The 14,440-nt window shown below is 28.7% G+C and overlaps 3 protein-coding genes across 7 annotated transcripts; 2 read left to right on the top strand and 1 right to left on the bottom strand.

The window, feature by feature from the left end:
- The first annotated feature begins 110 nt into the window (after positions 1-110).
- LOC143346512 (ATP synthase subunit C lysine N-methyltransferase) lies at positions 111-2,143 on the top strand. Of its 2 annotated transcripts, XM_076774662.1 has the most exons (7): positions 111-176; positions 598-777; positions 888-983; positions 1,055-1,227; positions 1,307-1,495; positions 1,595-1,780; positions 2,032-2,143. In XM_076774662.1, the coding sequence occupies exons 2-6, from the start codon at positions 774-776 to the stop codon at positions 1,745-1,747; spliced, it is 615 nt and encodes a 204-aa protein (XP_076630777.1). In that variant the 5' UTR covers positions 111-176; positions 598-773; the 3' UTR covers positions 1,748-1,780; positions 2,032-2,143. The 2 variants fall into 2 exon arrangements, with proteins under 2 accessions (XP_076630777.1, XP_076630776.1); XM_076774661.1 differs by lacking the exon at positions 2,032-2,143 and having other exon boundaries at positions 1,595-1,927.
- On the bottom strand, positions 2,021-7,182 carry LOC143346504 (neutral amino acid transporter 9). Of its 2 annotated transcripts, none has more exons than XM_076774647.1 (11): positions 6,782-7,182; positions 6,502-6,699; positions 6,212-6,392; positions 5,783-5,928; positions 3,895-4,052; positions 3,638-3,802; positions 3,481-3,540; positions 3,195-3,374; positions 2,830-3,032; positions 2,651-2,755; positions 2,021-2,562 (listed from the first exon to the last, which is right to left on the bottom strand). In XM_076774647.1, the coding sequence occupies exons 2-11, from the start codon at positions 6,660-6,662 to the stop codon at positions 2,155-2,157; spliced, it is 1,767 nt and encodes a 588-aa protein (XP_076630762.1). In that variant the 5' UTR covers positions 6,663-6,699; positions 6,782-7,182; the 3' UTR covers positions 2,021-2,154. The 2 variants fall into 2 exon arrangements, with proteins under 2 accessions (XP_076630762.1, XP_076630763.1); XM_076774648.1 differs by having other exon boundaries at positions 2,023-2,562; positions 6,212-6,380.
- Pgm1 (phosphoglucose mutase 1) lies at positions 4,728-14,380 on the top strand. Of its 3 annotated transcripts, none has more exons than XM_076774650.1 (8): positions 4,728-5,003; positions 8,416-8,697; positions 8,977-9,415; positions 9,698-9,900; positions 9,978-10,179; positions 10,341-10,533; positions 10,623-10,806; positions 10,901-14,380. In XM_076774650.1, the coding sequence occupies exons 2-8, from the start codon at positions 8,449-8,451 to the stop codon at positions 11,123-11,125; spliced, it is 1,695 nt and encodes a 564-aa protein (XP_076630765.1). In that variant the 5' UTR covers positions 4,728-5,003; positions 8,416-8,448; the 3' UTR covers positions 11,126-14,380. The 3 variants fall into 3 exon arrangements, with proteins under 3 accessions (XP_076630765.1, XP_076630766.1, XP_076630764.1); XM_076774651.1 differs by having other exon boundaries at positions 4,728-5,007; XM_076774649.1 differs by lacking the exon at positions 4,728-5,003 and having other exon boundaries at positions 8,297-8,697; positions 10,901-14,379.
- The last annotated feature ends 60 nt before the right edge of the window (positions 14,381-14,440 follow it).

Genomic DNA, 14,440 nt, shown 5'->3' with positions numbered 1-14,440 from the left:
AAAATTCGTAGCGTTTCTCAACATGTACCTAAAGGACATTACCTAATTTAGATGGTCAAGGCAGCCATTTTGGTATTAATTACTGATGCATCTTAATGCACAAACGATTAGAAAAATTTTCTATGAAAAGTTCAAAAAAGGAACAACTAGAAGAACTATAGACAATTATGTTCCGTGTGTAATGGTTTATAAACTATAAATTGCTGTAAAACTCCATTTTTATTATAATGGAAAATTATGAAATTTCAAATACTGTATTTATACAAATATTTGTAAATTTAAAATTCGAAACGTATTCCCCTGTTTTCCGCTCTTTAAATTCATGTTTTCCAATAGATGACAACATTAACAAGTTACGATATTTAAACATACCCTTTAAAAATAGCTCCTTCAGCTCCAATTTTCAAATTTAATGATATAATCAAGTTTCAGAATCTTAAATATCGACTTTTCTTCTTGAAATTGACATAGTTTATTATTCGTTATTTGATGAATGCTTTATCCAAATTTCAGAAAAAAATAATTACAGGTGTTATATTCAATTACGTAAATTTGAAAATCTAAATGTTAGTCACAAAACTATTTTCATCGCTAGAGAAATACTGCAGTCAGAAGTTCGATACATATCTAGTCATGAGTTACCAGATTATCTAATGAAGATACACAATACTATCTTGAAATTATCTTCTTCGTCCATGTGAATTACTCGCGACTAGTGAATCCGAAAGGGGTCTTTTCTCGTTTGTATTTTTAACAAATATTAAACATACAAAATGTGTAAGATTCATCAATTACAAATTATAGATTACAATGCTAGTATTTATAATTTTCTTGGAAAGAAGTTTCTTTTATATTCAAAAATTTTAATCAACCATCAATTTACTTAGCAGAGGTTAATGAAATAAGTTACATCTTAAGTAATAATACCACCACCACACCACGGAAAGCTTCAAAACTTGGTTTATACCTTATTGGGATAACAGGTAATAAGGTGAAAAATAAATTACATTGGTGTCTCTGTAACACATTCTGTTATATGTGTATTATTTTGTAGGAGGTATTGCAACAGCTATCAGTATAATATGTATTCCATTTGTGAGTCCTGCATTTCGTAAAATATGTTTGCCTTACGTGCCAGCCACAAGGCAACAAGTACAAAATGTATTGCAAGCCTTAGATGGACGTACTGGATCTGTAGTTGATCTTGGAAGCGGAGATGGACGTATAGTAATTGACTTATTAATTTAAAATAATTTATAAAGATACAATCTATCCAGATGTGTATATTACATTATTCTATGAATAGGTTTTTGCTGCAGCAAAAGCTGGATTCAAAGCTCATGGTGTTGAATTAAATTCTTGGTTAGTATGGTATTCTAGATTGAAAGCCCTACTTACAGGATTATCATCGCAAACAACTTTTATAAACCAAAATCTATGGAAGTATAATTTAAGAAATTACGATAATGTTGTTTTATTTGGTGTTGATCAAATGGTGAGCTTTCTTTGAATATTTCATAAAGTTTTATTTATTAGTTTTTTATGTACTATTGCTTATTAAATGCATGTAATTTGTATATTACAATTGTTCTAGATGGAAGATATAGAAAAGAAATTCAGGACAGAATTGCAAAACAACTGTATCATAGTTGCTTGTAGATTTCCACTTCCTAATATGAATGCACTAAAAATAGTTGGTCAAGGAGTTGATACTGTTTGGATTTATAAAGTTTCAAAAAGGACTTGAAATTATATGTTTATTCTTAGATATGAGTACAAGGTATTTATCGTTGTTATAAATATTACATAATAAATTATGCGAGATAAACAACAGTACAAATGATTGAAATTCTGTAGTAAATACTCTAATAAAACTTTTTGTAACAAATGAATAAATAAATATATTTTCAATTTACATAATTAATAATTAATATACATATCTATATTAAAATATTAATATTTAAATATTTTTCTATAAAAATATATTCCATATTTTTATGGTATTGAATTAATACATGGTTTATTTTTTAGTGTCTAAACGATACTTCTAGCACTTTCATATAAAAAGGATGGCATTTTGATTTGCATGTTCTTTCTTTTTATAATCAACATCCAAACATTTAAGTATTTTTCAAAATACAAATTGAACATAATTTACGATTCTATGATAAAAAATTGAGCTACCAGATTTAAAAAGCCAAATATTGGTATACTTATATGCAAAAGTGTACAAAATATTGTCAGTTTATTTTGTTGTTTCAAAATTACCAAGTACAATAAACTTGGTAAAGTAAAAACATAGATGAAACCACTTATAGCACCTGTGTATCGTACTATTGTACCAATATATGGTACAAAAACTGCAAATAGAATACATATGCATACCAAAACACTGTTAACTAAGATAACACAGCCTGTGTTGGATGTTTTACATATCGAAGAAAGCAACTGAACGCGTAGCATATATGCGAGCAACGGATAAACGGTCAATAATTGGAAAAGTAAAACAATTCGAGCACCCACTGTTAAACCACTCCATTTTTGAAAGTTATTCAATAAATTCTGTAAGGGAAACACAATTTTTACTTAATATTTTTGCCGAATAATATTAGGTGCACTTCGTGTTAAAACATGTTAATATTTTACTTACATCTTCGATACATGATTTGCTCAGTGGGAAACATATATAAAATACTACGCCCACAATGATATAAGTCAGTGTAACAAGAAGATATGCTATAGAAAGGTCTCTTCCCTGCAACATAAGAGTAAAGTCTCTTAACGAATTTGTAAAACTGACCAATCTGTGAACGAATTGAAATTACTTACATTTTTGTTTTGATCACGATTATTTTGCATTACAGTAATTATGATGTTATGAATGAAAAATGACATTGCCAGCATGCCAGAAAGAGCAGGAAACGAAGATTTCAATGACCAATTAATTTTCCATTCCATTTCATCCATGTTAATGCCCCATGATATTGATTTCACCAAGACAAAGGTAATCAAATATATGATTGATGCAGTTCCTGCGAGATACATAGAGTGTTCATAATTTGACAGAGTAAGATATAAATTTATAGGACAAAGTCATATGTTTGTTGCAACCTAAAAAAAATATCAAGTTGGCAAATAATTTACATGCGATGTAGACATTATTATAAAAAAAAAGAAATATATATTTTACTTACCAAGGGAATTGAATTTTGTAAAGAACGTAGGACTATTAAAATTCAAAATTGGAAATATCAATAAACCAAGAAAGACAGGAACTGTTTTATATAAATCCCAAATTGGTCCCAAAGAATTGTATGTATTCTCATGGATTATATTGCCGGTATTGTTATGCATCGTTTTCTTTGGACACAATACTGCAATTAAAATAAACATAAAATTGAGCTCTCTTTATATTCCCCGCTTCGTACGTATTTATATATGCAAATCAGTTATACAATATATTGTAAATAAAATATGTACCTTCCGATGGATAAGAGGTATTGTCAACAGCAGAGTATTCGGATGTTCCGACTATACTATCTATGAAGAAATACGATGTTAGTAGAATCCGAAATTCCTTCTAACATACGATGTATCGAACGTTAGACAAAAAATAAAAATTTTAATTCACATTTACCATGTATGAAATTTACAGAATTGTATAAGAAATTAGACATCAGTACCCAATAAGCAATAGTTGCTCCCAATAAAACAGTAATACTAAAAATTTTAGCAATATATTCTGCAGACTTATTTAAATATATTCGGCTTAGTTGAATCACTTCTATACCTTTATGTCCACCTTAAACAGTAAATTATCACAATTTTACTGTTACATTAGAGTTTTTAATATTCTATTTTTGTATTATATATAAAAAATAAATATTTTTTTACCATGATATTTATGTACAAGAAGAAGACAGTAAGCAGTATATAAACATAAACCACTCATTATAAGTATAAGAATAATACCAGGTAGGAAACCAGCCATTTGAATACCCCAAGGTATTGTTAACAAAGATGATCCTAATATAGTGTTCCATATCGAAAACCTACAGATATAGAAAAAATATATGAAACGTATTTTAAAATTACGAAGAAACGAACTATAACAATTTTTTTTTCCCAAATCGTTCAAGTATAAGATATACAATAAATTCTTGAGTTACGTGTAATATTCGAAAATACGCGATTGTGCTATGCTTCTTTTTTGTTATTTATATTAAATCAGATACTTTAGTCAATCTTTGAAAGACTTCTAAGTAACCAAAATTAATCGAAACTATTTATATTTCCCTTATATGTATAATTAAATTTCCGCTGAAAGCTCCAGGACGGTGTGAGCGGAGGATTTATTGTAAATGGTATATATTTTCTATATGTAATTTATCATTCGAAGTAAAGGAAAACGGAAGTTACGAATTTATTGGTTTTCTATTGGATATCGCGAAAGTGCATACGTATATAATAAATCAAGGTTGCATAGGTGACGTGAAAATGCCAAAAAATGCCTGGTACGGTTAGGTGCTAGCTACGGCCATTGACCTTTCGGGTGGTCGTCTGTTGCCCAGGCAACCGACGGAGCACTAACCCCTTCTAATGTGAATATACTGTACAGCAGACACAACCACCCGATGGTGGTCGTTGAAACGTGAGCGACCGGTAACCGCGTTCACTTCGTATTCTCATTCGTTTCCATATCTTAAAAGCATGCGGCCACGGGATTTTCGATATTATTCTACATTTAACAAACCAAGAAACATATCGATGTCTATGATTCGGATTTTCTATTTTTCTTTTTTTCTATTAGGGGTATATTAGTGGAGGCGCATGCTTTTAAGATGTGGAAACGAATTGTCATGTATCCGATCCTTAAATAATAATTGAAAGCCTGATGATTAACAATAGTGAAACATAATACCCATGTAAAACGTACTCGAGTTTCCACGAAGTTTAATACATAATTGTTTGAGGAAGTCTTGACAAATGGAATTTAGACACGAGTAAGTAAGTGCAATGAATTTTACAAAAAAAATTATAAATTTCTATGTATCTTCTGTACGTTGATAGCGTTTAATTATACCAATTCCATTAGATTATATTTTTTTGGAATATTATAAAAAAGTATGTAAAAAATGTAATCATGGTGAAAGAAAATTGTATTTTTATGCGATACAATTGATTAAAAGATAAAGTGATATGCTATTTATAAAATTTAAGAATACCCATGGTTACTATTTTATCTTTTCGGATAGGTCAAAGGCACACAAAAATTGTGTTATCTGTATACTTTTTACAGATAGTTTTTTTCTTTTTATCGCAATACATATTTATTATATGAAGTACCAGATTGAAGGGAATGATCTTAAGCTTAAAGGAAGTATACATCAATTTATCATGTTCAAAATGCATATAGACATTTCTGATGCAAGATTTCATTTTTCTCTCATCATCAACCTACTAAAAAGAATAACTGGTGATTGATAACAAAAAATTTATGAATGTGATTAGATTTCAGAACACAGTGCTGAAACTATTGAACCAGAACCCTTTCTTGACGATAACATGATAGCTAATAATAATTTGTAATTAATATTACATTATGCTACAGTACTAAAGTTAACATTACATTTATCATTGTGTTAACAAAAAATTACATCGATAAGTAGTTTTCTTTATCAAATATTCTATAACATATACAACTTTACTAAACATAAATAACATTGCTTTTTTATATAGTATAACTGAATATTAATGATTGTAAATTTTTAAAAGTACTTACACCGTGACTAGAGAACTTTGCTTTGGTTTGGTATCCTTACATGTATTTTCTTCTTCCAGGGAATAAGATTGAGATAAAAATTTACTTGTAAAATCATTCAACAAAGATTGTTTATTGTTTGATTCATATTTTTCATTACTAAATATCTGATCAGAAAGGTATAATAAGTTTCATTAAAATCATATTAACATTCTAGTATTAGATATTCAAATGCCTAAATATATTTGTCTATTATAATTTTTATATTAAGAATAATTTTTTTTCAATATAAATTACTTTTACTTAAATATTTCATAAAATTAAACAGAATTTAAGATAAATAATCACAATTAAAACATGTACACTTATAAACTATTTAACCTTGGTAGACATAAAATTGTTAGTCTTGTAACAAAACATGCAATTTTATATAGCTTGTGGTATTCTCACCAGATCGGTATTATGAATTTCATAACATCTGTCTTGTGTTACATTTAATGGACAAGACGTATTTAATGATAGTGGTATAACTAAAGCATGATCTTGAATAAGGGGTGGTAGTCTCTTTGGTACTACAGTAGCATTGGAATTAACACTACATGCTTCTAAGCTACCATATCTATAAAAGACACTACTAGTAAATAATTATTGTTAGCGATATTACTAATAAAGCTATTTAATAACAAATATCAACAAATTAATATTGATACTGATTCGGTAATAATAATAGAAATTAGTACTTGAGATAAGTATTGGAAGGAGTACAATCTAAATCACTTGTTTCAGAGTCTTGAAATATAACAGATTCCACGCTCGTATGAGATTCAGAAGAAAGTAATGGTGTACTTTCTGATTCACTGTTATGTTTGTCAATGTTCCAATCATTCCGTGATTTATGCATATTACATTTAATTTGTGCTCATATCAAACAGATGAAACTATTATAAAAAAATCTATATTATTAAACAAAAAACATTTTGTTAATATATTTTAATATTAAAAGCATAAAAATTTACTTACCCAATATGATATTTAATAGTATGTTTGAGAGTACTTCACACAACATTTAAAACATTTTTTAAATTAACGTTCATAGTAAAAAATTAAATTTGTCAAAAATTAAACGAAATGAAATAATATTTTCAAAGTAAATTCTTTTTATATCATCTACGAAACTTGAACGCACACAATCACGAAAATGAAATTAAACGATGTTTTCGATTTTAATAACGTAGTTTCAAAATTAATCTATTTTCGAAGCGTAGTTTGATTCTTGAATTAGCGGTAGGAAATTTCAAAAATAACACCTTCTTTCAAAATTTACACGCTTCGCGACTGAAACTTCAGGAAAACCGTTGATTTAAACAACTAAGTATCTGTTTTGTAAACCCGCGTACTTATATCGGACATCCTTGACATAACAAGCTCCCTCCTCCTCATTTTTCTCCGCTACTACCCATCACTGTTCATCGTAATAAGCAACGCTCATCTACGGGCGTGTATAATTTTTATTTTTAATATGTTGTGTATTGTTAAGACGAAAGTCCCAAAATTTATATTGAATAATAAAATACGATATACTTTCGTGACGTAATTGAATTTACTCATTCATTTAAACGCACATTTCTTTTGCGATGTTATTTTTATTTAATTTCGTTTACAATATCGCGCACACTTCATAATCTAATATATACTATTAAATTCATATTTTTCATTACCAAAGAACAATATTTCATGAATAGAGAAATTTTTAGAAAAAGTTTGTACATTAAACTTGTTTGTTTAAAACTCCGACGATAAGACAATGTCAATTTGGCATATTTATTTATTCGGTTTACGTGATTCGTATTGAGTGGACTATTCGAAGATTAACAATGTGAGCTTTTATAATTTGGATATGGGATCAGATATGTATTCAAATATTTTATAGATATATTTAAGTTTACAAATACACTCTGAATATTTGAATATTAAAATATCGTTTAAATAAGAAAATTTGGATCATATACACGGATAAATCGTTGCAGTGATTTCAATTAAATTAATTAATTATGCCCATTTTAATGTAAACATGTACAAATATAGCAGCTTGTTTGCGTCTTTCATTAGAGTATGATAGAGCTCGATATTGCGTAAAATCGTTCGAGAACCATTTACTGTTGAAAAATATAAACAGATTAGATTTATAGTCAAATACTATGAGTATTCAGATACTTTGATCAGCGTGAAAAATATTCGAATACAGGGCAATTTGATAAGTAGTCCCAGCTCCAAAGACAAATTTAATTTAGCAGTTTTATTTATTTAGTTTATATGATTCATATTGAACGGAATTTGTTATATTTGGTCAATACGAGCATCTATCATTGAGATTTTCTATCAAACGACGGCGTTCGATTATCAAAGTTACGCTATAAGAATATTTTTTTTGTATTTGAACGATTTATCTTCCCGAAGAACGATATTATTAGTCGATGTCGATGCTAAAGCGCGGGCGCGATGTTTCAAGATGGTGACCCGTGCCCTTGTGTGTCATTGGCAGACAAAGTTCAGTCTGCTAACAGACGCCGAGGACGTGTTATGAAATTCTTCTCGAATTTGATTTCTCACTGTCGATCAGATTAGGTTACAAGCGGTCGTATTGTTTGTTTCAGTAAACGTTACGTCAACTGCGATACTTTTTAAACATGTCGAGTGCAGTGACAAGTAAAATTATAGAAACCCGGGTATACGAGGGCCAGAAGCCGGGTACCTCCGGATTACGAAAAGCCGTGAAAGTGTTTATGCAAGAACACTATACGGAAAATTTTGTTCAAGCTATACTTCAGGCCCTTGGTGATCAATTAACTGGTAGTACTTTAGTTGTTGGTGGTGATGGAAGGTATTATGGTAAAGAGGCAGTCGGGAAAATTATCAGGATTGCGGCAGCCAACGGAGTAAGTTATTTTGCATTTTATCAGTTCGCATACGATTTAATTTTAATATATTGCTAATGATAGCAATAGAAAAATTTGAGATTGTGTAAATGGGTCAAAGGTGCTTTGTGTTCTATCATTAAACTGAATATATTGTATTCAGATTTCATTTCCTTGCATTTCTATAAATTTGGCCAACTTTTTATTTCCTTGTTAAACGATTGTCGAATCTATTGCAACATCTAAAGTCAGTATTATTTTATGTTCCTCTTACAACAGTGTCTTCTTAAAATGCTTTAGGTGAGAAGACTAATAGTCGGTCAAAATGGTATACTCTCAACTCCAGCAGTGTCTACTATAATAAGAAAATATAAGACACAAGGAGGAATTGTTTTGACTGCATCTCATAATCCTGGTGGACCCAATGCTGATTTTGGTATAAAATTTAATTGCGACAATGGTGGCCCTGCTCCAGATAATGTCACAAATAAAATTTACGAGATCACCATGTCACTTAAAAGCTATAAGATTGCATCTGATATAAATATAGACATAGATAAGATACAGAATACTACTGTTCAAGTTGATGGAAACCAATTTACAGTAGATGTGATAGACTCTGTAAATGATTACTTAGAGCTTATGAAAGACATTTTTGATTTCTCAAATATCAAGAAGTTACTTCAAGGAAGTACCGATCGACCTCCTTTCAAAGTTCTTATTAATGGAATGAATGGAGGTGTGTGCAAATTAGTAAATAATATGTATTGCTCGTCAAATTAAAACAAGCAGTGTAAATAAGTATAGTATAAACAAGTTAAGGTCAAATATTGTGTCTTTTGTAACTGATTACAATGAAACTATTAATTCATTGAAATGATTGGTCGAAACACTTAATAAACTATGGTGGTTCGTACTATGCTTATTTATGTTGTGTATTCAAATTATTATGTAACAATAGACATTTAATTATCTTAGAAATATATTTAGTATTAGAATAGTGTAATCAGTTTTTTTACAGTTACCGGATCATACATTAAACGAATATTTAGTAGTGAATTAGGTCTGGATAATTCAAGCATCGTTAATGCAACTCCCCTAGAAGATTTTGGAGGACTACATCCTGATCCTAACTTAACATACGCCAAAGACTTAGTAAATGCCATTAAAGATGGTCCATACGATTTTGGTGCTGCTTTTGATGGAGACGGTGATAGAAATATGGTACATTGAATTTTTAAATGATTATAAGGAATACGGCTAGAACATGTATAAATTTAGTTTTCCTTTTGTTCCTTTAGATATTAGGTAAAAAGGCTTTCTTTGTTACACCTTCCGATTCATTAGCAGTATTAGCTGCTAACTTAGATTCTATACCATATTTCAAAAGGACTGGTGTTAAAGGGTATGCTAGATCAATGCCAACAGGTGCTGCTGTAGATAGGGTTGCAACTAAGAATGGTGTTAAACTGTTTGAAGTACCCACAGGCTGGAAGTATTTTGGTATGTTAATTTGAGTGTAATATATTTCATATGTATTAAAGTTTGTTTGAGTTTTTTGCTGATTTTCAATTAATGTTCAAAAATTGGCATTAAACATTAACATGTAAATGTATAAGAGAAAAAATGTCTAAAGTAGTATCTTTACTCTAATGTGTCATTAGGTAATTTAATGGATGCTGGGCATCTATCATTATGTGGAGAAGAAAGTTTTGGCACTGGTTCTGATCATATTCGCGAAAAAGATGGAATATGGGCATGCCTTGCATGGCTTAGTGTAATTGCAAGTCTTGGAAAATCTGTAGAAGAAATATTGTTAAATCATTGGCAAACATATGGAAGGAACTTCTTCACAAGGTGTGTGTGTGTGTGTGTGGATGTGCGTGTAAAAAATTGCGTAATAATAGATTACATTTAAATTTTATAATTGTTACTGTGTTTGTTAGGTATGATTACGAAAATTGTGAATCTGAAGAAGCAAATAAAATGATGCAGTACATTGAAACAGAAATACAAAAACCAGAGTTTCTAGGTTCGAAACTGGCATTCGAAACTAAAACATACATTGTCAAATTAGGCGACAATTATTCCTACGTAGATTCTGTTGATGGAAGCAAAGCTACTAAACAGGTATTATATGATTTTGTAAATTATAATTTATGCATAATTTAAAAATACGATACTTTAAGAACATAAGTTTATTTTATATAATTTTGCACAACAGGGATTACGAATACTCTTTGAAGATGGTTCTCGTATAATATACCGTCTGTCTGGTACAGGAAGTTCTGGAGCTACTATACGTGTATATGTTGATAGCTTTGAAGATGATCCAACATCTTTAAAGAAAGATGCTCAAGAAGTTCTGAAGCCATTGGTTAATATTGCGCTAGAGTTAAGTAAATTACGTGAATTTACTGGACGCGATGCACCAACCGTTATAACGTAATAATACGTGTCCTTTATTGTTGACATTTATTTGATCAAAAATATGCGTAAAAATAAGAGAAGTGAAATCGTTTCTAAAGTTGATTAAGTAATAGAACTATTTCACCTTTCAATGTATTATTTTTAATCACACATCGAATGATATTAAAGCGGCAGTATTTTATTATGTTGTTAGTTGCATTACATTTCATTAAAATGATTACATAAACACGCACGACATAAAATTTAGAGAAACAATAAACATGCCTCTATGAATGAATATTTTATATTAAATACGATTATGGAATCAGATTTTTGTACATTATCACAGTGGTGCAAGTTGTCCGGACATAAAGAATTCACGACGAATTTTATAGCAACGTGAAAAGTAATTCTTAATAGTACGTAATTATTAAATGTCAAGTAGTTCAACATAAAATATTTAATGTTCTAAACATGAACGACAATTTGTTTCGTACTTTTCTATAAAAATAAAAACTTTCTCTTTTTATCGTAAAAATGTTTAACTCTGATATGGTTATTGTAATAAAAATTCAATCATAAATTCAATAATGAGTAATTGTAGGATCGCGTGTCTTTATATGTGGAAGCATTGTTTGCAAAAAGTTGTTCAAGCATGCAGAAAGATGGAAATAGTTTAACCCTTCGGTGCTTGTACAATATTGTACAAATTTGTAAAAAATATCCAATTATATTTTTAAGTTACAGTTTTTAAGAAATTTTGATTTGTAAATTGTATACACCGCCTAACCAATGAAATGAAAAATGAAAGTATAGAAATAATATTTTTTCTATGTGGAATAGAAAGAACACATAGTACACATTACGTAATTGTATATTCAAAGAAGGTAATTTACAATACAGATTTTTTTTATATACGAAAAATACATACGTAAACAAAACAAACCTATGTATATGTATATATGTATAACGCATCGCGATATTAACATCGAAGGGTTAACGAAAAAGCGTAACTTCAATTGTAATTGAAAGTAGTATGCCATGTTATAGTGATTGTTCTTCAGTTATGTTTTAATTTTAAAGTTCATTATGAATTTGATGACATTGTTTCAAATTACGTTTATTACAAATTGCAAAGTTATTGCTATTGATTCGGTCTGATATATATAAACAAAAGTATAAAGTTTAAAAAACACGATCTGAAATACTCTTTTTCTTTTAATATGATTATATCTAGTATAAGTTTCTTATAACTGTCGTTAATAATTGTATAACATTTATAATTACTTTTTTAATCAAAATGAGAAAAATCAATTTTAATTAGAAGATAAATCCAGATGTTCTCTATTACTTTTCAATACAAAAGAAACTATGCGTCAATGTATAAAGTAGATGAACAGTGAATCTGAAAAGATTATTTTCTGCAAATATTAAATGGAACTATAGTTTGGTTATTATGCTTACTTAAGTAGATAGTAATATTATTCATCCGGAAAGTGTTAATAGATTTTTATGTTATTGCTGTACATTATTTCCAGCCATTCTTCATATCATTAATTATTTCAAATATTGTCTAATCTTATTGCTTAATTTTATTTTCTAATTGCTAGTATAAACAAAATAAATATATATTTTCTGTTCTATCGTTTAATCGTAACATTGAGATATAATTTGATAAACTTTTAAAAAAACAAGAATGCGTGTAGAAAGTGTTGTTTCAAATTTCTTAAAATCATGGAAGATATTTTTCGGTATCATGATTTAACGAAATTTGAGATCATGAGTATATTAATGTAGATTGAAAATTTTCATTAATGGGATATTCGGCACATCGTATATGTATGTATATTAAACAGTCTTGTATATAATTTGAATAGCGATATATTAATAGCACGAAATATAAATATATTAAATTGTATAGTTTGTAATAGCATAAATTTAATTTTTGTCCGTGTATAATAACTTTTAATTTAAATAAACGTGTCTCGTTTTATAATTTATGAAATGTGCTGAATATCTTATTAAAAATTAATTGATAGAATAGGATACATTTAAACATTTATATTAAAAAGAAAAAACAATAGTAAGATCGTGAAAGTATAACGTTGATAAAATTGACTAAAAAATTAATTGGTGTCATTTGTGTGTGACAAAATTTATAATCGATATAATTGATGAAAATTTACGAATGTCAAAAAAAAGAACAAACATATTTTCAAGGAGAGCCTAATTTGTGGCAAACGTTTTATATTATAGAATTCTCTCTGTACGAAGTTAACAAATTTTATGTAAAAGCACATCGTTCATTTTAGTTACATTTATTTCATTTTCAAATAAAATGATGGCAGTATGCAGCAATAGGTGTTTGAGGAAATGCAATGTATTTTTGTGAAACGAAATTATGAAACTGTATTAATCGATATGTCAGATATGTAACTGCAGTATTTTTGAATGAATTCAAGAGGAAACTTTGTAAATAGTTGAAAGAAGGGAGGATACTTTGGGGACCTGAGCCGACACAACTCCCATTCAATTTCGTAGTTACATCACAGATAGATATGACAAAAAAAAAAAAAAAACCAAAATTTTCTTTTTGTTTACTATTAATTATTATACGTATTAAACATCTATATTCGAAGAAGAAAAAATTCAAACGTAATTAATAATAAGTTTGTCAATTAATTAACCAACCAAGTGTTTTTATGTTCTCTTTGTGGTGTAACATGAATGTTGCAATGTGGTAGTAGTGTCATAGAGACCAGCAATGACTGCCGATTTTAATGTAAAACTATTAACATGTAACATTTGTATCATATTGAATACTAATTATTCATTGTAGGTATATGAATGAATGGTTTTCCACAAGCACGTGATCAAAGATTGGATAACATTTCAGACAAAAGTATGAATTAGAAAATGTAATTGTCACGAACTATTTTACGTTGATTTTTATCAATTTCTAAAGAAATGTTATCAAAGTTGCATAATTAACATTGGTATTTTTCAAAAGAAAGCAGATAATACATGTGATACGTGTGTTTAAAATAACCATATCAGAGATACTTTTGAGAGTAATGTATTTGACCTAACAAGTGATAATTTTTTATAAATTTTGCCTAACGAAACACGCACATTGTTCGTTGTTCGAACGAAATCAAGTTTTTTATGTGATACACAAAATGTTACCAACCCAAAACTTTATTATTTCAATGAAATGTAAATGTATCGATAACCAAATAAATTTGAAACTTGCAAATTCGCGATTTGTACACCGTAAAAAATGATGGAAATATGATTTTTAATAAATCGAATTTCACTTTACTAAACAAAAACATTTTTATCGTTATAGAAAATT

Source organism: Colletes latitarsis, chromosome 10 (genome assembly GCF_051014445.1).
Source record: "Colletes latitarsis isolate SP2378_abdomen chromosome 10, iyColLati1, whole genome shotgun sequence".
Classification (NCBI taxonomy): domain Eukaryota; kingdom Metazoa; phylum Arthropoda; class Insecta; order Hymenoptera; family Colletidae; genus Colletes; species Colletes latitarsis.
This window is presented reverse-complemented; position numbering and strand designations above follow the sequence as displayed.

What these genes read in the sequence shown, in the direction of transcription:
- LOC143346512 (XM_076774662.1), top strand. An exon ending in ATACCTTATTGGGATAACAG is followed by an intron (nt 984 to 1,054) that starts GTAATAAGGTGA and finishes ATTATTTTGTAG; the next exon opens with GAGGTATTGCAACAGCTATC. An exon ending in GAAGCGGAGATGGACGTATA is followed by an intron (nt 1,228 to 1,306) that starts GTAATTGACTTA and finishes TTCTATGAATAG; the next exon opens with GTTTTTGCTGCAGCAAAAGC.
- LOC143346504 (XM_076774647.1), bottom strand. Translation starts at nt 6,662, where the DNA reads ATGCATAAATCACGGAATGATTGGAACATTGACAAACATAACAGTGAA. An exon ending in CCTTCCAATACTTATCTCAA is followed by an intron (nt 6,393 to 6,501) that starts GTACTAATTTCT and finishes ATTTACTAGTAG; the next exon opens with TGTCTTTTATAGATATGGTA. An exon ending in TCTTGTACATAAATATCATG is followed by an intron (nt 3,803 to 3,894) that starts GTAAAAAAATAT and finishes TTACTGTTTAAG; the next exon opens with GTGGACATAAAGGTATAGAA.
- Pgm1 (XM_076774650.1), top strand. Translation starts at nt 8,449, where the DNA reads ATGTCGAGTGCAGTGACAAGTAAAATTATAGAAACCCGGGTATACGAG. An exon ending in TATTAATGGAATGAATGGAG is followed by an intron (nt 9,416 to 9,697) that starts GTGTGTGCAAAT and finishes GTTTTTTTACAG; the next exon opens with TTACCGGATCATACATTAAA. An exon ending in GAAGCAAAGCTACTAAACAG is followed by an intron (nt 10,807 to 10,900) that starts GTATTATATGAT and finishes TTTGCACAACAG; the next exon opens with GGATTACGAATACTCTTTGA.